This window comes from Carex rostrata, chromosome 9, assembly GCF_964058835.1.
Source record: "Carex rostrata chromosome 9, lpCarRost1.2, whole genome shotgun sequence".
Taxonomy (NCBI): domain Eukaryota; kingdom Viridiplantae; phylum Streptophyta; class Magnoliopsida; order Poales; family Cyperaceae; genus Carex; species Carex rostrata.
In genome coordinates, this window is record NC_135926.1 from 4,478,837 (window position 1) to 4,503,810 (window position 24,974).

The following is a 24,974-nucleotide window of genomic DNA, read 5'->3' on the forward strand; positions in this document are numbered from 1 at the left end:
TTTATTTTTTTTACTATTTATTAATATGGATAAAAAATTCAATGTTATGAAAACACCGATTTTATAAATTACTTAACAAATAGTAAAAAAATTCAAACAAATGTAAAATTTGATCTACAAGCACATTTTAATATATTCATCATGTTTAACTGTGTAGATCGACTGTTTGGACTTTAAAATTTTTGAAAATGTAAGGTGTAATTCGATATAAAAAAAAAGATGTAAGTGGATCTCTTATTTAATTGAAGTTTACTAAATTTTTATATTGGATTACTAAATTTTTAATTGAAGTTTATATTAACCTTGTTTCTAAAAGGAAAAATTGGTGAGCTTAAACTCACCGAAATGTTTATAAATTGAGCTCACCAAACACTTTAGAATTAAGCCACATCCGATAAAAATCTCTAAGCCGCCTCCTTTTTTTTTTTTATCCAATCTTCTGGAAAATTCCACGAGTCTCCTCCCTTCCACTTCCAGCCTGGAGAAATCTAAACCCCTTTCTCTTCTCAGAAGCGTATCCTCTGCAGAGTTTTTAATCTGATCCGTTCGTTGCGGATCGGACAAATCAGATCAGATCTTGCCCGAATTTAAAAAAAAAAAAATTTCTAATTTGCAGAACTATCCAAAACGAACGGACCCGCACAGCTCCGCACGGAAAAACTCCGCAGAGATTACGCTTCCTCTCTCCTGTCCGTATCCCCTCCTCCACAGATGCTCCCCCTCCCCATTCTCTTCCTCCACTTACCTCCCTCGCAGCTCCTCCGGGACCTCTTCTCTCCTCTCCGTACCCCCCTCCATCCAAATGCTCTCCCTTCACTTCTTCTCTTCCGATCCACCTCCCTTGACTGGCTATGGCTGGAGACACGGTCCAATGCACACACAGACAGAGGCGTATGGTCAAAGGAAGATGATCAGCGACTCATAGCTTATATCAATGCCCATGGTGAGTGCTACTGGCACTCTCTGCCTAAGACCAAAGGTAAATGAATCTCTATACACGAAATATTGGATTTGAGCACCTGAATTCGACATTGAGCTGTTTGTCAGAATGCACAAAACCACTACCTTCTCAGTTTCAAATTTCCAACAAATCCTATAGGGTTTAGGGCCTTATTATATACAAATTTCAACTGTCAATTGATATTTTTTATGAGTCTGCATTACTACAAGTTGTCATTTGATTATAACATAAGCACAGTAAATAATAGCTAATTTAGTGCCCAAAACTTTTGGATCTCATTATTAGCTACACTTCTGTGCAGGGATGCATCATGCATGCATGTTTGCTACAGCAGCTGATGCATACTATTTAGTAGCTGCTCCAATTATTGGTGTTTCAATTAAGTAACCTAACTTATGTTTTTTTGGTAATAGGGCTTTTGATGGGCCATAGACAATGATAAATGACAAGCCAGAACTGAGAGTATCAAGCCTCTTTTTGAAGGTAATATTTCTTTGTTTTATACATTTCTCTTCTTCAGTTTAGTGAGTCGATTCCAGTGCTGAGTAGTGTTTATTTTCTTTGAAAATTATAGATGAAATGGTATCACCATAACAGATTTAGCAAATCTTGGAGACTTAAGAACTTGAATAAGTCTTTAGTACAAATATAAAACCCTTAAAAACAAATTTGACCATTTATAAGGAGTAAATAGGAGAATCCACATTTTAAATTAAATAAAGCAAGGTACCAACAAAATAGGGTGTTAGTCTACCCTTTCTTTTTACAGTATAGGACTATTGACCTAATTGAACCCTAAACCCTAAACACTTGCAGGCTTGCAGCCCCAATGCTGAAAGTATTTGATGGAATGACCGACAAAAACATAATTTCATGGAATGCCTTGATTTGTGCTTATGCACAAAACGGAAAGGGTAGAAAAGCAATAGAAATGTTTGAAAGGATGGTCACATCAGGCTTGAAACCCTAATCTGTTAGCTTCTTGAGTGTTCTCACTGCATGTAGCCATTCAGGTCTGGTGGAAGAAGGGTTGCATTATTTCGACTCTATGATAAGAGTATACAATTTGACCCCTAGGAAAGACCATTATGCATGTATGGTTGACATGTGGGGTCGGGTTGGCTATTTTGATAAGGTGGAACAGTTATTGGGTCAGATTCTGTTCGAGCCTGACCCGATTATCTGGAGTTCTATTCTCAACTCGTGTAAGATCCATGGGTATTATGAGTTGGGGAAACTGGCAGCTGATAAGTTATTTTTCATAGGAACTCAAGATGCTGGCCATTGTGTATTAATGTCAAATATTTATGCTAAGCACAGTAAATGGGCTGAGGTTGCCAGGATAAAAAAATTGATGAGAGATAGAGGCATGATAAAAGTACCTGGTTATAGTTGGGTAGAGATAAACCTACAAGTATATACATTTTCATCAAACGACATGAAAAATCCGATAATTGGCGAAATTAAGGCTTATTTAGATAAACTAAGTATAGAAATGGAAAGAAAAGGGTATACGGCTGATTTGACGAGCGATCTACATTTTGTAGGAGACGAGACTAAGGTCAAGTCATTGAGGTATCACAGTGAGAGATTAGCAATTGCATTTGCATTGATGGAAACAAAGGATGGCACGGTAATTAGGGGTATGAAAAACTTAAGGACCTGTGTTGATTGCCATGAGGCAATTAAGGTCATATCGAAGGTTGTGAGGAGAGAAATAGTTGTGAGAGACTCCAGTCGGTTTCACCATTTCAAAGACGGGGTTTGCTCATGTGGGAATCTCTGGTGAGATATATTAATTTTAGTTCTTTTATTCATTCTCAATTACACTGATGAACAAGCTATTTGGCTTTTGATAACTATATTCAGCCTTAAAACATACGAGATAGTGCAATAGGTCTGTTTTCAGTGAATGGAAGTGATGACCATATTTAGGTCACTATTATCCAAAGAATAAAAAAGATTCAAGAAAGTAGGGAAAATAAGTCTGGTTGCTCATTTGTTGAGAATAAAAAAAGAGTCACTTGGGCCTCGTTTGCTATATTCTAGCGCTATTCCTAATAACTGTGTACCTGTTCGGCTCAAGAGCTTAGGCCTCCTTAAGAGTCTTGAACCCTGTTTGCTATATTCTAGCGTTAATCTGAACAGTCCTTAACCTCTTAACCTCTGGTATCATATTGACTTCTTCATAATGTTGTTTAAACAAGAGTCTAAACAAATGCAAATATATCTTAATAGGTAGCAATTGAGATATCGTCCTTCTCAAAGTTTGTGAGGTTCACTGTGGTCCATCTTGGCTGGGCAGTGGTCCCTGCTGAGCTCTCCTACTCAAGCGGATCTCCAGTTTTGCGTGATTTTGATCGCATTGTTTACGCCAGTTTCAATGGTGCATCTAGCATTTCTCAGGTTGGGGCTTGGCATGCCTGTCAGATGAAGGTTAAAGGTCAGTAAGCTGTCAAGGGTGCATTTTGATCATTTTTCTTATAATTTTGTTATGTCATGCAGTGATCTATTTTACATTGTTTTTGGGCAATTTTGATTTATTGCTTTTCAAAATCACAAAATAAGACATCTCTATATAAACAAAGATTCATGAGTCATGACTGCTCCATAAAAGTGTGGTTAATAAATCTAGTGCATATAAAAATAAATCTGGTGTTTATTTCTTGACGAATGGAATGAATCTGTCAAAAAGTAGATAAAGAAGGGCATTTTGAAAATTTAGGCTTTTAGTGACAACCAATTGGCATGCTTGAAATACTATATGCATAGTAATTTATAAGGTTGATCCACTATTTTTCTGAAGGTTAAATTTTTAGTGTGACAATAAATTGTTAGTAAAGCTTTTTTTTTACTTCAAAAAGTTGCTTTTAATATCATCAACTAAACCTCTTTTGTTTTGACAGGTTATCAAAGATGTGATAGGCGTGTATAAAGAGAGTGTGAAAATTATATTAGATACTTTTACTTCACTTGGGAAAGAGATTTATGGAGGGGTTAACTCTCCTTGTGCATGGTGCATTTTCCAGGCCGTAAAAGGTTTTATAAGAGTTGGCACATTTAATCCCGAAATTTTTAAATATACCATAATTCGAAAAATAATAAACCAAAACACCATTTTTTGGTGAAAATTCTAAAAATGTCATGGCTGCATTCCCTAGAAGCGGTCCAAAAATATGGCCGCTTCTATGGAATGCGGTCATGACATTTTTAGAATTTTCAGTAAAAAATGGTGTTTTGGTTTATTATTTTTTAAATTATGGTATATTTAAAAATTTCGGCATTTAATCACAGAGAATGTATTTTGGAAGCTTATAGAAGGTTCAGGAGTTTCTTTGTTTTGGTGTTTCTTATGAATTTATGTTTCAATTACCATAGATATTAAAAATAGAAATTTTAGAAAAAAACTGGTTAATTTTTTGTTTTTTTTAAGATGATAAATATTTTTTTTTGGACCAATGTTTTCTTTTGGTCGGCGTGGTAAAAAACTAAAAGAAAAAAGAAATTAACACTATATGAACATTCAAAATATAGCAATCGTGTATATTTCGTAAGTTATATAAACTTGCAATTTCATATTGACTTGTCATTTCCTATCAAAGATTTTATCGTTGTGCTAAACGCAAAATTGTGTTTGGGGGTTTGGGCCATTATCAAATCAGAACTTTCGACGGTTATGTATGAAAATTGATAATTCGGCCAGACAAATTAACATTTCAAAAGGCCGTAGGCGATATCGATTGAAGAAATACAAAATATCTATTTCACTTTAAACTCACTTAAAACCCGATCCCAGTTCTTTTTTTATGAGAGAAAGGATTCAATAAACCCCAGTTGACTGAAATTAGTTTAGTCGAGACGCTTAAACTCATATTCCCCGAGACCCGCGTTAACTCAAATGAACCGTCCGACCTGCTTTAGCTTAAAGCACGAATATCAAAGGATCCCTCCATTCCACCTAGTACCGGATTGGCCCGAATTCTAATCAGACGGCCCAGATCTAAACTTAAATTTTAGTTACCTCGGAGTGTCCGGAATCTTGTAATCGCACCCCCTCCCCTCTGAATTTTCATCGCATAGTACTGATTTTTTGCTGTCAGATCAATTTCGTTTTGAACTTAATTGGCGACTTCAATTTCACCAGAATTTCTCCTCTCTCTCTCTCTCCTCTTGTGGCTCCTGGTAGGTGGGTATTGTTTCTTTCAATAATAACTCAACTATCTTCTAAGCTTAGTCTTTTTGGGGACCACTAGGAAGCTGCATTTGAAATTCAGTAACCTCGTCTCTCTTTCCTTATCTATCATTTGATACCACAAGTCTGGATTGAGAATTTAAGTGATACAGAGTTTGTTGCTCTTACGCCTTGTAATTTTTTTTTTTTGGGAAGGCCAGATGGCCAGTAGCCATCTTGACAATTTTGTATTAATAGAAAAAAAAGAGTCTTTACATCCTACACATTCACATAAGTAATTAATTTTAATACTACTACAAATTTTAGTACTGACTTGCTGAAAGACATGTTGATATTTGCATATCAAATGCTCGACATCATGCCTAGGAAACTAGTGACTTATTGTTCTTTGATGTGAAAGGCTCGATAATCCATTTCTTCTTTGCACATGTCAAGCCTGATAGTTAGGTCTCAGGATTCATCATGCCAGCCATCTTGTCTCAATCCTTCGACCAGCTGGTTGATACTTGCTAATGCTGGTACTGAACCTTCTACTGTACCAGAAGGCACAACCATAATATCTTAGCTCGTATTAATTTGGTCAATCTTTCAAAAGCATCATACTTAATTTGTTGACTGACAACAATTCAAACTACATCTACACACACAAAAAAAAATTAACTATTGGTTGTTATATAATTGAATACTTTTGTAGGTTTCCAAAGCCGGTACAATGGATATGTGACAGACAAGTGTTTTGAATGGATATGATTAAATTGAACATGTAAAGATGTGTGGATTTGTGTCTCTCTTTCCCTCTTTTGACCATGCAACATTTGTAACCAAGCAAAAGAGATGAACCAATGTCTCTTTCAGGTTATCTTTTCTAATCTTATCACTACTATGCTAATTTTGTTCCAGCTAATCTGACAACACCAGTAGTATAGTATACCAGTAAAGGATATATAGGTTTATTTTTTTATGTTTGGGTTTGTGTTTTTTCTTTCACAATAAGATGAACCAGACCATTCTTGTTAGTTTTTCATTAAAATGTCTTAGGTGAGAAAGTGATTGACCTTGTCAAATCATAAAATGACAAATAATAACTTGATACTTTTTTTAATAGTTTCCTTGTAAGGCATAACCATGATCAATTTCAAATTAAAAAAGAAGGGCATATCTAATAAGTACTGTCCTGCATCAGAGTGGTTCTGATTTATTGTATAATTTTGTTAGATAAGTAGAAGGTTTAGCTGGTCAAATACTAGCTCCTACATTAATATATGTTTATAATTAGTTGGTCCATCATGTTCAATGGTTATGGCCCACTAATTGGGGCATATGCCATTAGGAAATGCTATGTCATGATTTATATAACCATTTCAATACCAAATAAGTTTTTGCACTAAACACTTATCATTAGAGGTATGATAATTGAAGTTAGCCTGCATGCTTAATTTCACAAGCTCTGATAAAAGTTTAGGTGTGTTAGTCAGAACTGGAAGTTAGAGAGAAATTAATCTTAAATTTGTAAAAAAGTTCGAGAACAATTTTAGGAACATTTGATTGGAATATAGGTTAGTTAATGATTTCACTCGTCCAGGGCAAATTGCCCAGGTCTCACCCAGTACACTGGCAAGAATATTGATGTCCAAAGAAGGGTGAACCTTGTACCTTGGAAGAGTGGACCCTGCAAGAATTTTATAGTTAAAAAAGGGGTGAATCCAGTATAGGGTGAGAGATAGGCAATTTTTCACAGATAATAGTTGGCAACACTAATATATGAATCAACTGGTCTGACTCTGATTCCCTTTTCATTTCTGGAACCTTAAATATTAAACGATGACTATTTTGAATTTGTCCATAGAAAAAATATTAATCAATATTATACTGCTATGACAGATCCAAATTATCCAATAATTAACACCTGCTATTACTAAGATGATTTTTAATTTATTGTTAAAAAGCAATGACATTTTAACATTACATATAAGTTTAATGTAATGTTAGAAATCAAACCAATGCTCTAGGCTGTTAAGCTCCTTTATTAGCAAGGGAATTTCTGTTTTCTTTATTTGTTTGAGTAATTGACTTGTGCTCTCAAATAAAAAATATTTGGGATTTGGGTCAACTTGTTTTGGTATCAGACCTTTATTTTTGGGTCAATTAGGGTTCTTCTTTGACCTTGTTTCATAGTAGGTATTGGGTAGGTCTTGATTGATATCCTCTTGAACAATTTCTTCTCCATTGTAAAGGAAACTGTACATTCATTTCCATCAAATTTTTGGCCTTGTTGTTTTTCAGACTTTAAGAAAAAATGTGTTAAAAAATTCCTTAATTTGTATACAAGGAAAGTGCTACTAAAGATAATTCTATACTGTCTACCTTTTTTTCCTTTTGAATTTATTAATTGAAGGTAAAGTCAACTCATTATTTATTCTGTAATATTGTGAGTCAATACAAGCGTTTGAAGAAATTTAAACTTGAGTTCTAAATTTACAGATAAAAATACATGAAAATAAATTGAAAGTCAAAATTTAATGCAATATAAGCGAATAAAGCTGTTTTAAAATTGTAATAATGATGATGATATTAGTATTTGACGAAATCTGACCCAATACAGAATTGCCTAACCACAACTTACCCAGCTGCTGATGCTATTTAAACTAATTTTGTAATTTTGGATGAAAGAAATTCAACTAAACTTTAACCAGACAAACTTAAAACCGACAGACGTCACAGACCGCCAATAGATTTGACAGAAACATGAAATAACCTGACTGGCTCTAAATGTGAAATTGATTCTGCCTAGCATGACCAGATGTGAACCCCAGACCGCTTCCAACCCAACCCCACCAAAAAACCAGAAGATAATGTAGTATGATGTATAAATAATAAATAAATACATAAATAAAAAAAGGAAACTTGTTTGAAGCATGAAGCAGATCTATTAAATAGAATAACCTAACACCTGACCTACACTTAAATTAACCCAATGATTAATTGGTTTGAAATTAAATAATGATACAAGGTAATGAACTTAGAGCCTCAGACTGAACTTGAAAAATCTGTTCCAAATTGAAGAACTAGCCTGACCTGGTTGAACTCATGTAGAACCCAACTGGACCTGAATTTGAGAGAATAAAAAGGCCAGCATGTGATCTAGAACCCTAGAAAGATCTGGCTTGGACCTAATGTTAGCCATCTGACTTGGAAAAAAAGAACAAGTAAATGTTTCAATTCTATGGTTTTACATTCTGCAAATAGAGCAGAACCAGGATCTAATCCAACCAAGATCAGTAGCTAAATGGCCAATTTGACCTGACTCTATCTTAATCTAAAACCTATTGAGTTTAATAAGTTGAAGCATTGAGCAACTGGATATCTGATTGAGTGGAACCGTACGGTCCAACCAACAATTAGTGGAACTAAAGCTTAAAACCGGTTTGATCCAGCTAATGAACTAAATATCCAATCAGTCCCATGAAAATGAAGGAACCATATGATTTTTTTTGGAAACTAGGTGAACTGGACCAAATTAAACCGGCTGGTTCTTGAATGCTGGATGTTATTGAGAAGGGTCCCTCAAATGCTCTTTGCAAAGACATTATCTTAACAAATTCTAGGGGACTAATAAACATAGAAGGTACTCTAAAATCTTCTTTTCCGTTTGTACTTGCTTCAGACAAGGAAAAACAAAACAGGTAATGCGTGTCAAGGAACAATATCTGTTAAATTTTAAGAATTTCATATTAACAGTTTTGCATCCCTCAAATAAATAATTGAAAGAAAAAATTTGGAGCTGTTTCAAACATGTTCTATTTGCTTGCCAATGTGTGTTCAAGAAATCCCAAATTTTAGGAACTGTAGGTCAACAATTATATCATTTATTTTTTTAAAAAAAAAAAATTTAGATGTAAAAATTATAATAAATCTTGTCCGTATATCACCTAGTTCCATTTCCTTTTAGAAATTAGAACACGCACACCCAAAGCACAAAAATGCAAAGTTCATTTACCCTGAACCCCACAGTTGATATCATGGATGCCAAATTATCAATCCTGTACTCAAATGAAAAGTTTTCACCTTGAAATGCCATGTATCATCCACCAAAAGTTTTCACCTTCACACAACTCTAACCCTCAAATGAAAATATAAGCCATCCACCCACATTTTTACAATGACATCCACGTGCATCACCTCTATAAAATCCTTCAGCACCATGCTATAGGAAATGTTATTTATTTATTTGTTTTTCTGTGATGCATACTTTAAATCTTTCAGTTTGAGAATTCAAACAGCATGGTCCAAATCCATGTGGAATTTAGTTGCCAGATTCGTCATTATTTCATTATTCTAGAATTTTACTAGTAGAGATGCATTTTCCAATGGGAAGTAACTTTCTTTAAGGACCAGCTTGAAGTGCACTGCAATTCCATGATGATATATAAAAATCTAATCTAGGTGAGGAGACCTAATTTGAAAATTCAGACCATTCCAGCAAAAGAATTTCTTCTAGACTTTCTATTGTGCTACGTGTTAGGTAAATCCATGCATTCTCTAGGTTGTATTCTCCTTTTTCTAAGGTCAATTTTGTGGTCAAAGTATAGAGCTGCAAGTTATAAGCAAGTCTTATTATTGCATGAATGGCATGCATGTATCTATCAAACCTCTCGCATCAAAGTAGAGATGTACACTAAGAAACCCTATAATAATTTGTGCATGTGCCAGGAATAGATCTTACAGACAACCTGGATTTTTAATTACGTTTGAACCTACAGTGGTTTGGCTTTTGACCATGGAAAACATTTTCAACCTATTTTATAGTCATGGAGTCTATAAATACTAATGCATTTTCCATACTACTAGTTAATAAACTGTTAGTTTTAGAAACACAAGGTTTAGGTCACCTCTAAACAATATATACTACCTTTAGACCCATCATGCAAACTAAAGTGATCATGTCCATGTAATGTTCTGTACATCCTAAAGATATATATTCATATTAAATTATTCATGTTTTGCTTTGTTTAATTCTTTGCTTTATTTTTTAGTTTACATGGTTGGAAAGGAGGCCATCCATGCACCGCTCCTTCTCATCAAGATAGGATTGCAAAGATTGGTATAGCTAGTTTTATGTTTATTTAGTTATGAAGTATAATGTTCAGTAAACTTTTTCTTTAACATGATTATTTTGTCTATATACATGCTATAATGTGGATCAGTTGGTCAAAGGAAGGTGACAAGAAATGTTAACATGGAAAAGCTTAGAAATGGCTTTCTTTTTCCTGAGGTACTCTCTCTCTCTCTCTCCCCTCCCCCACCCGCCTCCTCTCTCTCCTGTTCATGCTGGCATGGTATTGCATGGTATAGTGGAGGCCCAAATAAGTCATTTTCTTTTTCAAAAGTTATTTAAGCAGTTAAGTTCATTTCATCAGCTAAGAAGCTCCATTTCTCCCATTAGTCTGAAGTCTGAACTAAAAAATGAAAAAGAAACTTAAATAGTGTGACTTTTCTTAATGGAATGAAGCAGATTGGTAAGAGGAAAGTGGCACACATGGTGAAATATCCAAATGCAGAAGTGATAAGCTTAGGAGTAGGTGACACAACAGAGCCGATACCAAGTGTTGTCACAAAAGCCATGGCAGAGGTAATTATTTATCAAAACAAAAGAGACAGAAATGCTTGTCTGTAAAAGATTGATACCATGCTTGTCTTTGTTTATTTCTTTCAGCGAACTTAGTTTCTTATTCAAAATTATTTACTATTTTTTCTTTTATTAAGTCTGATAATTCAATAATAGGCAATTAGCAGAAAATTAATCATCAATTTACTAGAGGTTGAGTAGGGGTTAAAAGTGGGTCGTCATATCAGTAAGAACTACTGAGAACACATTAATGAAATTACTATAACATGGATTGCCACTTTTTAAGTGTTGTCACACAGGCAACAGCTTAGATATTGATTTATTTGTTATTGAATTGGAACTATAAAATCACTTTTAAGTTGTGAAATGTAACTAAAATTTACTACGTGTATCATACACTAGTCATTACATGTTATCGAAAAACACTATTATCGTGTATATATATATATATATATATATATATATATTATAGGAACCTGCTAGCATGCTACGCATAGCATAGAGGGCTTCCGTGCAACGGCTCAATATTTGACTTTTCAAAATCCTAACGGTTGATCTGAACCGTTCATCTTGTTCTCCATATTAATATGTGTTTGGAGACCAAATTTTACATTTTTTAAAAAAAATTTACTATTTTTTTAGATTTATTGAAAATCGCTGTTTTTTTATGGTCCAGATTTGCTGAAAACAGCGATTTTCAATAAATCTAAAAAAATAGTAAAAAAATTCCAAAAAAATGTAAAATTTGGTCTCCAAACACATATTAATATGGAGAATAAGATGAAGGGTTCAGATCGACCGTTAGAATTTTGAAAAGTCGAATATTGAGCCGTTGCACGGAGGCCCTCTATGCTACACGTAGCATGCTAACATATTCCTATATATATATATATATAGAGAGAGAGAGAGAGAGAGAGTCTCTGGTTAATATGCTTTCTAGCAGCACTTCGCCGAAATGTCATAAGGTCAAATTTCCTATTCGAAATTTTGACCTAAGTAGCTCAGTAAATTGGTTATATAATAAATTTGTAGAAAACCAATTTTTACTACTTCTGGAATTTTGTTTTCTATTTTTATGATTTTTTAAGGATTGCCTTTTTGGCCTAAAATATTGGTATTTTTCTTTTAAAGATAGCCTTGCATAACATTGAAGGAAAAATAATAATTGCCACAGAGGGGCAGTTTGGGAACAAGAGCGAAAAGGATAACCAATTATATCTTGAAAATGACAAAAAAAACACATTAACAATCACCTATCTGACCTCTTCTTCATAAATTGTCTCTCGTTAATCTATATTTTTTCACTGATTCAATTATTAGTACAAGTAGTTGATAGTGAAGCACTCTTTTATTTGTTTCTCGAAGTAACTCTGTAGTTTTACTGATCCTTTAGGTTACTTTAATTGAAATTTTTATTACTTTTTACTAATACCATCAGGAAGAACTACAAGTGAATTTGTGTGATTATATACAAATAAATTGTCTAGTTTCTACTTGGTTTTTTTATCAAGCAGTAGTTACTCTAATTTAGATATTTTAATTAATTCTTTTTTTCAAAGTCTTGTTTAACAGAAAAGCTTAACTCCAAATATGTTTTGATCAATGAGCTGCCATGGAATTTTCTTCCAAGGAGAAAATGTTTTCCTGAAAAAACATTATATCAATAAAAAGAAGCACTTTCTATTTATGATAAAATGATAACAAATTTAGCTTAGGAAAATATTTGTTCCTGAAGTAACTTGTGACTGCCAATAGTACAAAATGAACAATTTACAACTATATCCGGGGGTCTTAAATTTGAAGCTGGCAAGCCGTATATATCATCCTTTTACATGCCAAGATATATTGAACATTCTGATAATATATTGTGATGAGAACTAGGGGTCTAAATAAGATTATGTTCCAAAGAATATGTCGGAGAGACCAGACTTCATTTCTTTTGATAACATACAAATTTTTATGCTGGGAAAGTATTAAATGATTAATTTTATATCCAAAATTCACTTCCAGAGGCTAGTTCAACTGTCAAGTCTGGTCAACTAGGTTTATCTTTGGTTCCAGTCTATTTTCTCTTGACTGGATTATTTTTAAATTGTAGACTTCCCAGTATGGATTTTTTTACTTTGTCAAGGATTTGAAGTCCAATGTCCATGTTAATACCAAATGTCTCAAGTTTGATAGACCATTGAATAGTTTCATGAAATGAAGTGGCTTCGAGTATAGCTTGTTTTAAGGGTTTATGCAGAAATAGTCAAGCTTGGTATTGTTGAGGTGTCAATATGTATACACTACAGAACCAAACATACCTACATGTCCCATTAAGCAGCCCAATAGCCATAGTTTTCTATACACTACAGAACCAAACATACCTACATGTCCCATTAAGCAGCCCAATAGCCATAGTTTTCTGAAACCACAAAATATATTTCCTAAGAAAATAAATGAGACTATAACACTATCATCTAGACTTGTTGCATCATCCATTTGCTTTATTTCCTTAATGTTTCTTTTTGTAGTATGCACTTGCCTTATCCACCCATGAAGGTTACAGAGGCTATGGAGCAGAGCAAGGTGACAAGGTAATTCAAGCCTGTAACTCTGTATGAATATTTATTTTCTTTTCAAACAACTACAACATAGAATCTTGTTGATATTGTCAATATTGCAGAGGTTAAGAGAAACCATTGCTGAAAAGATGTATGCAAATATGGGGATAAAAGGCTCTGAAGTCTTTATTTCTGATGGGGCCCAGTGTGACATTGCGCGATTACAGGTACACAATCATAAGCACATGTCAATCCAAAAACCACCATGAAATCATTTTCTTTTATAGAAAATGAAATCATCTTTGTTGCCTTAGTATATATTGTTCTGTTGGTATCCTGCTTCTTTATGTTAAGTATTTATTTACGGTACAGGAGATATATTCTGGTGGAGTATATTTTTGTTCTTTAATGAGTTCCTTTGCGTATTTGTGCTATATATTTGGTGCAGCCATTTTTCCTTAAAATTGGTCAACTATTTCTCTGTTATTTATATTAATCAAGCGTTACTGGATGATATGTTAAACTAAAAATCAAGATTATTGATGTTATTTGGTTTGGCATATTTATTTTGCAGTATATATGTTAGAACTTTTTAATAGTACTAATTAATATTACTATTATTTCTTTTTGAAAACGCTATTCCAGATGTTGTTTGGATCAAATATGACAATTGCCGTCCAAGACCCAACCTTTCCTGTAAGGAGTACTTCACCTCATAATCGTTTATATATCAGGCAATTTAAACTCTCCCCTATGAAATTACTAATTTCTCTTGTACAAACCAGGGTTATGTTGACATGGGCATAATAATGGGCCAAACTGGCACATATGATGATAAATCGAACAAATACAAAGGAATTGAATACCTGAGATGCGAGCCTAGGAATAATTTTTTTCCTGATTTTTCGAAAGTTCCACGAACTGACATTATATTCTTCTGTTCACCTAACAACCCAACTGGTCAAGCTGCATCTAGAGAGCAGTTGAAAGAGTTGGTTGAGGTTGCAAAGGTGAATGGATCGATTATAGTCTACGACTCAGCTTATTCAAGCTACATATGTGATGATAGCCCTAGATCCATATATGAGATTCCTGGTGCTAAAGAGGTATAATACTTATTGATATCCACCCTGTCCGGAAAATTTATAATAAAATATATAAACAATTCTTTCTGTGAAGGAGCGGCCATTTGTAGAGTACCAACTGGTATATAGTGTCCAATATTGGAGTCTGGTATTTTGGTCATGAGCCCAGTTAGTGTGATGGTTCCATTTTTCTTTTTCTTTTTGTGTTTTTTGCAGCTATTCTTGTATTCATTGGATTTGCATTGTTCAATGTGTGAATATTTGAAGGCTGGACCATAACTGGTGCTATGTACTGATATTTATAATGTTGTTTAAAACAAAAGAGTCTAAACAAATGCAAATATATCTTAATAGGTAGCAATTGAGATATCGTCCTTCTCAAAGTTTGCGGGGTTCACTGGCATCCGTCTTGGCTGGGCAGTGGTCCCTGCTGAGCTCTCCTACTCAAGTGGATTTCCAGTTTTGCGTGATTTTGATCGCATTGTTTGCACCAGTTTCAATGGTGCATCTAGCATTTCTCAGATTGGGGGCTTGGCATGCCTGTCAGATGAAGGTTACAAGGTCAGTAAGCTGTCAAGGCATCTTGATTATTTTTCTTATAATTATACATTTTTTGGTGCAATTTTGATTTATTACTTTTCAAGATCTCAAAATAAAATATCCCTAAACAAAGAGTCATGACTGCTCCATAAAAGTGTGGCTAATAAATCTGGTGCATATAAAAATAAATCCGGTGTATATTTCTTGACCAATGAGAAGAAACAAGTCAAAAAGCAGAGAAAGAAGGGTATTTTGAAAATTTCAATGATGAGTGTATGAGGCTTCTAATGACAACCAATTGATCAACGATTTCCTGAAAGTTAAATTTCTAGTGATCAATATATGGTTAGTACAGCTTTCTTTTTCTGAAAAGAATGTTATCATCGACTAAATCTAATTTGTTTTGACAGGCGATCAAAGATGTGATAGGCGTGTATAAAGAGAATGTGAAAATTATAGTAGATACATTTACTTCACTTGGGAAAGAGGTTTATGGAGGGGTTAACTCTCCTTATGCATGGGTGCATTTCCCAGGCCGTAAATCGTGGGATGTTTTTACCGAGATTCTTGAGGAAACGCACATCATCACTGTGCCTGGTTGCGGGTTTGGGCCTGGCGGTGAAGGTTTTATAAGAGTTGGCGCATTTAATCGCAGAGAATGTATATTGGAGGCTTCTAGAAGGTTCAGGAGTTTCTTTGGTTGATTAATGTTTTGTTTTGTTGTTTATTATGAATTTACGTTCTAATTACCATAGATATTAAAAATAAACATGGGCGCAAGTATTTTAATAGTTAAGGCAATGTGCAATGCTTTTCCAATCTGCGTTAAAAAATCATCAGAATAGAGCTTATAATTTTGTCTTGTATTACCAAGCTTATAGAAATTTATTTACCGAGATTAAGGCTCTTTTAATCAGTTCGTGACAAAAATATCTACTATTTCTGGAGTTTCAGCAAATATTGAGGCCTTTTTTGTTGTATCTTCATGGCACATTTTACTCCAAATATACTTATAGGGATGCTACAGATGTTATCTGCATTGTGTATATTGTATAGATTTATTAAGCTCCACTGTAATTTTGTAACGTAAAATGAGCCTTAAATTGACAAGAAACTTCTATAAGCAAATATGCTGCTTAGGATCACCAACAACGGTCAATGACTCCAAAACCAGAGCAAAGACGAATTTTGAGGGAAAAATTAAGATAAATCAATAATTATAACCCGTCGAAAATCGAAATTTGAAGGACGTAAGACTAAAAATGCAACAGTAAAGACACAGATCCGCAGAGCATTTGAGCCGTTCGTTCATCTTAATTTTCACGTGAGAAAAATGTTATTTTTTGTCACTAAATTCTCAAAATACAATTTTTTTTAGTAAAAATTTGAAATCAAACCACTCAATTATTTATTATGCGCAAAAAATTTCATATTTGAATTTCGAACAGGCAACCTTCAAATAGTATTATTATAAGAACAGTTGGTAATTGTTTAATTGCTTTGTTTATAGTTTATACCGATCCAAACCGTTCAACGGAAAAATGGATGCCTGGATTGGTTCACTGTAGATTTACTTATTGTAGAAAGGCCTAATCGAGATTTATATATGTATAATTGCCTAATTGGTGAATCCACTAAGCATTGATCACTGTCAGGTGGGTAGAACGGAACGTACCTACTCATAATACACAAATCCACGAGATGTTTGTTTTTGAGGAAACCGTGGGCTATTGTTATTTGCCAAATCCTTGAATCAATAGTTTTCACCCAAGTAACATTACCATTAATCGATAAACCCACTAGCTCCACGCGTGGTTTCATTTTGCTTTGTAGTACTAGTACTAAGCAAATTTTACGGCCATTTTTTTTTTTTTTTTGAGAACCATGTAGGAGCTACATAGTATTACAAACAGAGAGGAAAAGGAAACATAATATTGGCTTCCCCTGACTAACCCTAAAAAAAAAAAATTTTAAAAATAACTATGCATTGAGTTTTTTCTCAAAACTGCCCCGACCGCCAGGTCCATGGGCAGCCCAAAAATGCCACCAGACCGCTTCTCCCACGGACGGGTCACAACACTAGCGGACCGCCTCCCCCACGGGCGGTCCTCTTTTTTTTTTTTTTTTAGAGATCTTAGTATTTTGATTTAAATAATTTTGTGAAAAAAAGTTTTCTTGTTTAGAGTGTATGCCAAAAAATAAGACATTTGATATTTATGAAGTGATGTCGTAACTCTTTATAACTTTGATTTTATATTTTTGGTGAACTTTGATTTTATTTGTCAGTTGGATATCACAAGTCTAAATATAGCACTAATTAAGGACTTGGTCTTTATTCAAAAATTTCCAAGCTCTGACAGCTTGTTGATCTTCTTCTCTTTTTCCGATTTTTATAATATACAGAGTTAGGCTGGGGTGCTATGGATAGCATAGTGGCCTCTATGCTACGGCTCAATATTCAAGTTTTCAAAATCCAAACGGTCGATCCAAACGATTCATCTTATTCTCCATATTAATATCTGCTTGGAGACCAAATTTTATAATTTTCTGAATTTTTTTTACTATTTATTAAGCCACTTTGAAAATATCTAATCCAACGGTTTTACTGTTTTGTGCAGCCACCGTTGGATCAACAATTTTGTAAAATACTTAATAAATAGTAAAAAAATTCAGAAAAATGTATACACATATACATAAGGTCCGGCTAATTCAGAAAAATATCTATCCATAGCACCCCAACCTAACTCACATATACATATACATGTATACATATATACATAAGGTCCGGCTAATTTGCTGTCGGCAGCATTTTAGCCGGAGGTGCTGCTGCCCTTTTTTTATTTTTGTGATGTCCAAACAACAAATCCAAACCGTTAGATGTTTAATCTATATTATAATCTACTTGGAGACCAAATTTTATATTTTTTGGAATTTTTTTACTATTTATTAAGCTGGTTTGAAACTGTTGATTTCAGTAAATTTCTGCAGCATTGAAATCAGCGGTTTTCAAACCAGCTTAATAAATAGTAAAAAAATTCCAAAAAATGTAAAATTTGATCTCCAAGTATATTATAGTATAGATTAAACATCTAACAGTTTGGATTTGTTGTTTTGACATCACAAAATAAAAAAAAGGCGGCAGCACCGCCGGCATAAATGCTGCCGGAATATTCATTTGTTTTAGATAATTATCCGTCTTTATATTTTTAATTTTTCGGATATCTGCACAAACAGATACCCGTAAATTTTTTATCTATTTATTTTAGAGTTATATATTTTTAGAGAGGAATATTAATTTTATTGATTTTTTTATATTAAAAATATGGTTATGTTAGTGATTAATTTTTTAAACAAGATATATATTTTGTAATTATGTAATAAGTTTAACACGAGAATTATTTTTTTGTTCATCATAATGATCAACTATCTGAATTAATCCGTATTTTATGTTATTCTTATATTCCCATGAAAAAATAAAGTACTGAATAATATATTAATTTTGTTACAAAATTAAAATTAATGTTCAAATTATATTTGTATATGTATTTGTGCCAGGTTAATATTTAATATGTATTCATATCCGTTTAATATTTTATTCGTATTAGTGCTTGTTTAATATTTAATTTGTATCTTTATTCAAAAAATGAAAACAAACCGTCCAATCCGTTTGCATCAGTAACTGTTTTTGAACAGACTCTTTAGATTTTAATATTTGCTCGACAACAAGTACAGTCACATAGATGTATCAGTATCATGTATGGGCGTCTTCTAGATGAGTGGTTCAATTATTGCTCATATTATAACCATTCATGCAATTGAGATGCAATTATTGCTCATATTATAATCAGTGGCGCAATTATTGCTCATATTATAACCATATTTCAGAAAAAGAATCCGTATCTTCTGCATTAGCCTGTATTTCGAGTTTAGCATCTCAGCTGTCCAATCAAGATTCAGACCAATTTAATCCCAAAAAATGTTTAATATTTGTGTCAACACAAATCGGATAGTCTAGATTCATTAAGCATTAACTCAAAATTCGGGTTAATGCAGAGGATACGAATTCTCAGAAAAGTGCATGGCAGAATTATTATTTTTTTTTAAATTATAGATAAAAAAAGATCGTTAGCTTAATTAATCAAAATCACCCCTATCATGATAGTTATACTATATATTTTGATCGAAGTGAAGCTATGTACTATACATAGTGTATATAATTAATTATGTACTACATATCAATATTTTCATTTTCAAAGTTCAAATAATCAATCTGAACCGTTTAACATGATTCTATATGAAAATGTACACTTACATATATGCTAAATTTTACATTTTTGGAATTTTTTACTATAGAAAATTACTGTTCAAACTTTTGAATGATAAAATAAATATAAATTTTGATTTACTTTTACATTTTTACATACTAAAGATGCGAATTATTTTCACTTTATTTTTAGAGGTGGATCTTCCGCGTTTCTTTTGGTGGGGGGCCTTACGCGTCTCTTTTGACTAAATATCCCACTAGTGGAGTTTGATCTCTGTGTTGGCACCTACAAATATAAAATAGTCGAAACACTTTTTCCCAAACGCAACTCAGTTTACCAGTTACCACTTACCACTTACCACAACAATAATTCAAACCTGCTCTGGCAATAATAAAACAATAGTTTTATTTAAAGCCCTTAACAAAATAATATTTTTCCTCGTTTCTCTTCCTTTGGTAATATCATAAATCCATTTTGTATACTGGTAAAGAGAACAAATATTTTATGATGGTAACATTGCTACTATATATCTTATGTTGTATATACAATCTGAATACGGCAACAAGTTATTTTGAAAAATATAAAAATACAATGCGGTTTATTTAGATGTTTTTTTTATTATTCTTATTTAATATACTAAATATTTTTTAAAGAAATAAACATAAGAGTAATATTATCAACAGGTGAGAAACAACATTTGATGACTAAGGCAATACTTTCTGTGTGAAAGATTATAGATTTAAAACTCATGAAAATATTTTATAAATATTATAAAATAGTTGGATAGTTTGACTTCCAACTTTACTAATATATATATATAATATATATATATATATATATATATATATATATATATATATATATATATATATATATATATATATATATATATATATATATATTTAATAAATAGAATAAAAAATAGAAAGGAAAAAATGAATTTTAGAGGGAAAATCAAACCAGATGGAAACTTCAAAGGGCGTAACCAAAAAAATATCCAGGACTGAACTGGTACGACTTTTAGATCTGGAGATAAAATAAGTGGGAGAGAGCGGGGGGAAGATGGAGTCCGATTTGGAATACTTATTTAACTTATTATTAGTTCCAAAGAGGAGCCGTAAAAAACAGGAAGAGCCGAAGAGCTCCACCGTTATAAATACTTTCCAGAAACGGGTACATGACATTTGTGCAAATAAAATAAAATATTCCCTGTGAATTAATGAATATATCATTATTAATATTAAAATTACAATGTATAGTCCGAGCAACCACATTCATCATGACCAAGCAAAATATACCATTTTTTTTATTAATATTAGAAAGTTTTATAAACTTTAACATTCTACACTCAATTTCGGAAAAATTTAAAATCGGTCTAGTCCGAAAAAATAATTTTCTGGATTTAGATCTTCATTCTGGAAAATTATTCTACAGATTCAAAAATCTTGTTCCGGAGTATTATTCTCCAGATTGTGTTTTCGGAGAATAATTTTTGGGATTTGTATTTTTCTTTTAATTAAATAGAAAATATTATGATATATTTATTTTTTGTATTAAAATATTATAAATATTTTATATATATTTTTGAGAATAAATAGAATACTATATAATTTAATTTATTAGGAAGACTGTGACGAATAATCCGGATCCACATTTTTCAGGCCGAATGTTTTGCGGCTGTAAAAAAAATTGAAATATTTTTTGTGTGTTATTGAAAAAAATAAAAATAATTTGAATCTGAGTTATTAACTCTGGTTCAAAAGTCACTTCTAGGTTAAATACCTTCTATTTTCGAAAAAAATAAGAATTTTCTCTAACTTTTGTCAAACGAAACGATTTCTCATAAAAAAAATTTCAAAATGGATACAATATTTTAGAATTTAAATGTATTAAAAGGGTCACAATATTTTCTTTATTTACTCAGAAGTGGTTTTTAAACCGGGATTAATAACTCAGATTCAAAATCATTTTAATTTTTTCCAATAACAAAAAAAAATTTCATTTTTTTTATAGTTGCAAAAAATCCGGCCTGAAAAATACTGATTCGGACTTTTTATCGCAGTCTTTCTAATAAATCAAATTATATAATATTTCATCTATTTTCAAAGAAATCTTTAAAATATTTTTAATATTTAATACAAAAAAATTATAACATTTTATGTTTAATTAAAAAACACAAATTCAGAGAATTATTCTCCAAAAATCGAACCTTTGGATCCGGATAATTGTTCTCGGAAAGTAAGACCGGATCCGGAAAATTATTCTTTGGATTGGACAAAATTGGAAATAATCCGAAAATAGATGCAGATTGTTAAATTTTGAATTTTTTTAATATTGATAAAAATTTCGGCTAAATATTTCATCATCACCAACTCATAGTAAATATATATTTTTTTTCATGTAAATATATCACTTATTTCAAAAATATTTAGTGATTTCTTAATCCTTTTTATTTTGTCTCTGATCACTTGGATGATATGTTTCAAGTCAGTCTACTGTAACAATATTATATTTGATGTTCTGTACATGTTTTTTTTTTATGAAATAAAAGATGAAGGTCTAGCTTATTGGTTTTTTTTTTATACTCTTGTTTATATTATAAAAGATTTCTTCACTTTATAAGTTTCGAATTCATTATCTTTTACATAGCTACATAGAAGCTATGTGTCTTTACCACTAGACTAAGAGCACCCCAAAACCTAACTCTTATTTATTGTCATTCTTACTAACTCCATCTTTTTTAAGAAAAGTGAGAGAGTTTCACTAATTTTATTAAAAAGATAAAATCATACAATATTTTAAGATCATCAAGCATCTGATACTAACAAAATAGCTAATAAAATTTAGAATCAAACCAACAAACTAAACTAAGGTAATTTCATCATAGACCTACAGATAAACCAAATTACAAAAAAGATTAAATTGTCCAAAAACAGCCAACACTAAGAATATCCCAAGATTCTACTTACAAATATCTTCTAACCATCATCAACCTCAAAACCAAAAAAAAAAAAAAAAAAAAAATCCTTCATTGATTAATTTGCCCCAAAAAAAAGCAATTTTCCTACTTATTTTCATTTTGCTTAGATTCTCTATCTTAATTGTCATAATTGGCAAATCTCAATTTCATGATGAAGATTTAGAAAACAAAAAGGTCCCAATGAATTATTTGTTCTTAAAGTTGAATGCTAGCTTTAGTGACAAAATTCGTAAAATATTTGTCAGACTTTGACATATATCTTTTTCTGTTAATATAATGCTTTGAACATGCAAGCACAAAGATATTATGTTGGTAATAAACAATTGCGGGTAGCAAATATGTAATTAAATAATTTAATTTAGTTTCTCCACCGCCCATAGAGCCGTAGACAAATTCTCTGTCCAATCAGCACATGATAAAGACAACCCCTAGAAACCCACTAATCCATTGGCGCTAGCTCCCATATAAAAAGGCTCCTCAAACCTCGGCAAAAACTCAAAACAAAACCACCCCAAAAAAAAATTATTCTTAAATAAGTTAGAGATGTTTTCCATGGGTTTCAGTTATGGGCAACTTCACATACAGAAAGAGAATTGCAAGCAAAGGATAAATCAGATTCAGATAGAGAAAAAAAAGAAAACAGGAGAGGGAGTTGCAAGCTCTTTCCAACTCAATTCTTTCAGTCTATGTAAAGCGAAGAAATAGATCTATAAATAGCAGCGAGGTTGTTTTTTCTTGCGTGTTTCAAGAATTCGATCGAGGTTTTGTTTTGTTTTGTTTTGGAAGAAAAAACATGTAGGCAAGATCTCTCGAGTTCCTCATCATGGCAATGTTATGTTTTGATGAAGTTTAGTAGTGTCTTAGTTTTGTGTGTATGTATATATTAATATATGAATTAGAAGTTTTAAATAGCTTATTACCTGAATATATGTTTGGAATTTAATTTTTGAGTTCTGAGGAGGCAACGCGAGTTCGAAAATTATTCCTCAGCGTTTGAGTTTGAATGCCCACCGTCCGATCAAATCGGTTCACATCTATATTGCATTTTTAATTAGTGATAAATTTCGTACTCAATAATCGGGTCAAAATTCAATTGCATGATGCAATTAATGAACAAAACTCAATAGTTTCGGAGGTCATCTTTTTTATTTATTTTGATAAACATGTTGAACGACAATTTATCACATGTAGAATCTTCAAAAATCCATGAATAAACAAGAGGAACGCTCAAACAGTATTTAAATTATTTATATATAACTTAATTATAAATCTTTCTAAATTATATAGAATTTGATTATTAAAATATCTATATGTTGGAGCAAAACTAGAAAAATTAGATCGAGAGGTCAAAAGCATCTTGTGTTTGTTGGTTTTTAAAGACACCTAGAGGGGATTGAATATGGTACTTTTAATATTTTAATCTTAGTTGGTTGATATTTACTTAATTAAAGTTGTTCTGCTAAGAAAACTTAAGTTAATCAAGTTTGAGTAAAATAAATAGATAAATTAAGAGACACTTGACATGTGAGATGATTACGGAGTTTGATACTAATGCCTACGTCTCCGGAGCTTCATGACTTTCTTGATGACGCATCTTTCTTTACTCAATGAGAAATGAGTACAAGGTGAAACCGGTGAGCCCTTACAAATCTTGGGAAGTCATATGACCCGAGCACGGAATTGGCTCACGAGAAAGGCTCAAGTGTTTGAAACAAAGAGTAGAACTCACACAAATTACTCTAGTTCTTACAATATATTGAGTATGGTGGAGTATGCTTGAGATTGTTGATTTAATATTGAAGTTGTGTGCACAAGCAACAATGGAGTTTTCTAGATCTGAAAAGAATTCAAAATTTTGCAATTGTGGGCGGCAAGAATTAGTTATCAAACCTAGATTTTGTTCCTATTTATAGAAAGAGAAACAAAATAAGGTAACTGGCATCAACCGTTGCAACGGTTAACCCCAGTTAACCGGTTTGACTACGCTGAAAACCCTAATGCTTGTTAAGCGTTACAACGGTTGCTACAATGGAACTCTGAATATTTTTGGGGTCCAAATTGATTTATTCCGTTGCAATGCCCAATTAACCGTTGCAACAAAATAAATCGATTATGCTGTGGAATTTGATATTTGAATTGTTCTGTTGCAACATCTAATCATCCGTTGCAACGCTTGATGTAAATTACCTAAATCTCAAGCTTATTTCGCCAATTTTACAGAATTTTAATTAACCCTAATCTTGACCTGATGCCTCTCAGTCCATTCTTCAGTTTATCATGACTCATCCTTGATATGTATAGCAATTGTACTTGCATCCTTGATGTGTATAGTAATTTATATCATCGTGAACTTGCATAATATCTCAAGACAAAAAACCGTAAAATTCAACAAATATATATTTTGCAAATCTAGTCAAATAGACTAAGTAGATTATTGCATAGTCAACAGTGTTATCTTAATTAAGATCCACCCATTTCTTTAATAATAATAATAATATGAAAATAGTTTCATTTTCATGTATGTTATTAGTTTTTTCAACATCTAATGACAAACGAAGAATAATTTATTTAGAAGATTGCATTGCTGTGGTCATTAATCATGATTCATGACCATATTACTATCATTAATTTAACTAGAAAGTTATGTTTTACTGCATTAAAAAATGAATTAGACATTATACTAGATCAGGGAAATGAATTGAACATTTAAATGGTCGGTTTAAAGAATAATAATTATTTTAATAACTACTTACAACAACTTATGCAAAACATTTTGAGT

The 24,974-nt window shown here is 32.2% G+C and overlaps 2 protein-coding genes across 12 annotated transcripts; both read left to right on the forward strand.

The window, feature by feature from the left end:
* The first annotated feature begins 665 nt into the window (after positions 1-665).
* On the forward strand, positions 666-4,106 carry LOC144559515 (aminotransferase ALD1 homolog). 3 transcript variants are annotated; one of them, XR_013513160.1, is made up of 6 exons: positions 666-979; positions 1,375-1,444; positions 1,778-1,974; positions 2,509-2,746; positions 3,200-3,404; positions 3,868-4,106. XR_013513160.1 is itself a non-coding variant. In XM_078308564.1 (6 exons), the coding sequence occupies exons 4-6, from the start codon at positions 2,732-2,734 to the stop codon at positions 3,894-3,896; spliced, it is 249 nt and encodes an 82-aa protein (XP_078164690.1). In that variant the 5' UTR covers positions 1,127-1,331; positions 1,375-1,444; positions 1,778-1,974; positions 2,509-2,731; the 3' UTR covers positions 3,897-4,106. The 3 variants fall into 3 exon arrangements, 2 of the variants coding, with proteins under 2 accessions (XP_078164690.1, XP_078164689.1); XM_078308564.1 differs by lacking the exon at positions 666-979 and adding an exon at positions 1,127-1,331; XM_078308563.1 differs by lacking the exons at positions 666-979; positions 1,375-1,444; positions 1,778-1,974 and having other exon boundaries at positions 1,981-2,746.
* Positions 4,107-4,984: 878 nt separating this feature from the next.
* On the forward strand, positions 4,985-15,844 carry LOC144559512 (aminotransferase ALD1 homolog). 9 transcript variants are annotated; one of them, XM_078308558.1, is made up of 12 exons: positions 4,985-5,147; positions 5,848-6,008; positions 9,417-9,596; positions 10,187-10,254; positions 10,358-10,425; positions 10,666-10,782; positions 13,296-13,358; positions 13,448-13,552; positions 13,971-14,021; positions 14,111-14,431; positions 14,765-14,971; positions 15,361-15,844. In XM_078308558.1, exons 5-12 carry the CDS (start codon positions 10,390-10,392, stop codon positions 15,652-15,654), a joined length of 1,194 nt encoding a protein of 397 aa, XP_078164684.1. In that variant the 5' UTR covers positions 4,985-5,147; positions 5,848-6,008; positions 9,417-9,596; positions 10,187-10,254; positions 10,358-10,389; the 3' UTR covers positions 15,655-15,844. The 9 variants fall into 9 exon arrangements, with proteins under 9 accessions (XP_078164684.1, XP_078164687.1, XP_078164685.1 ...); XM_078308561.1 differs by having other exon boundaries at positions 5,050-5,147; positions 9,493-9,675; XM_078308559.1 differs by lacking the exon at positions 4,985-5,147 and having other exon boundaries at positions 5,853-6,008; positions 9,493-9,596.
* Positions 15,845-24,974: the final 9,130 nt, after the last annotated feature.

Bases quoted from the DNA above. Each gene is read 5' to 3' on its own strand.
- LOC144559515 (XM_078308564.1), top strand. The intron at 3,405-3,867 runs GTCAGTAAGCTG...TTGTTTTGACAG, and splicing joins CTGTCAGATGAAGGTTAAAG to GTTATCAAAGATGTGATAGG.
- LOC144559512 (XM_078308553.1), top strand. From the start codon at position 10,076: ATGCAAACTAAAGTGATCATGTCCAT. The intron at 10,255-10,357 runs GTATAGCTAGTT...AATGTGGATCAG, and splicing joins AGATAGGATTGCAAAGATTG to TTGGTCAAAGGAAGGTGACA. The intron at 10,426-10,662 runs GTACTCTCTCTC...AATGGAATGAAG, and splicing joins ATGGCTTTCTTTTTCCTGAG to CAGATTGGTAAGAGGAAAGT.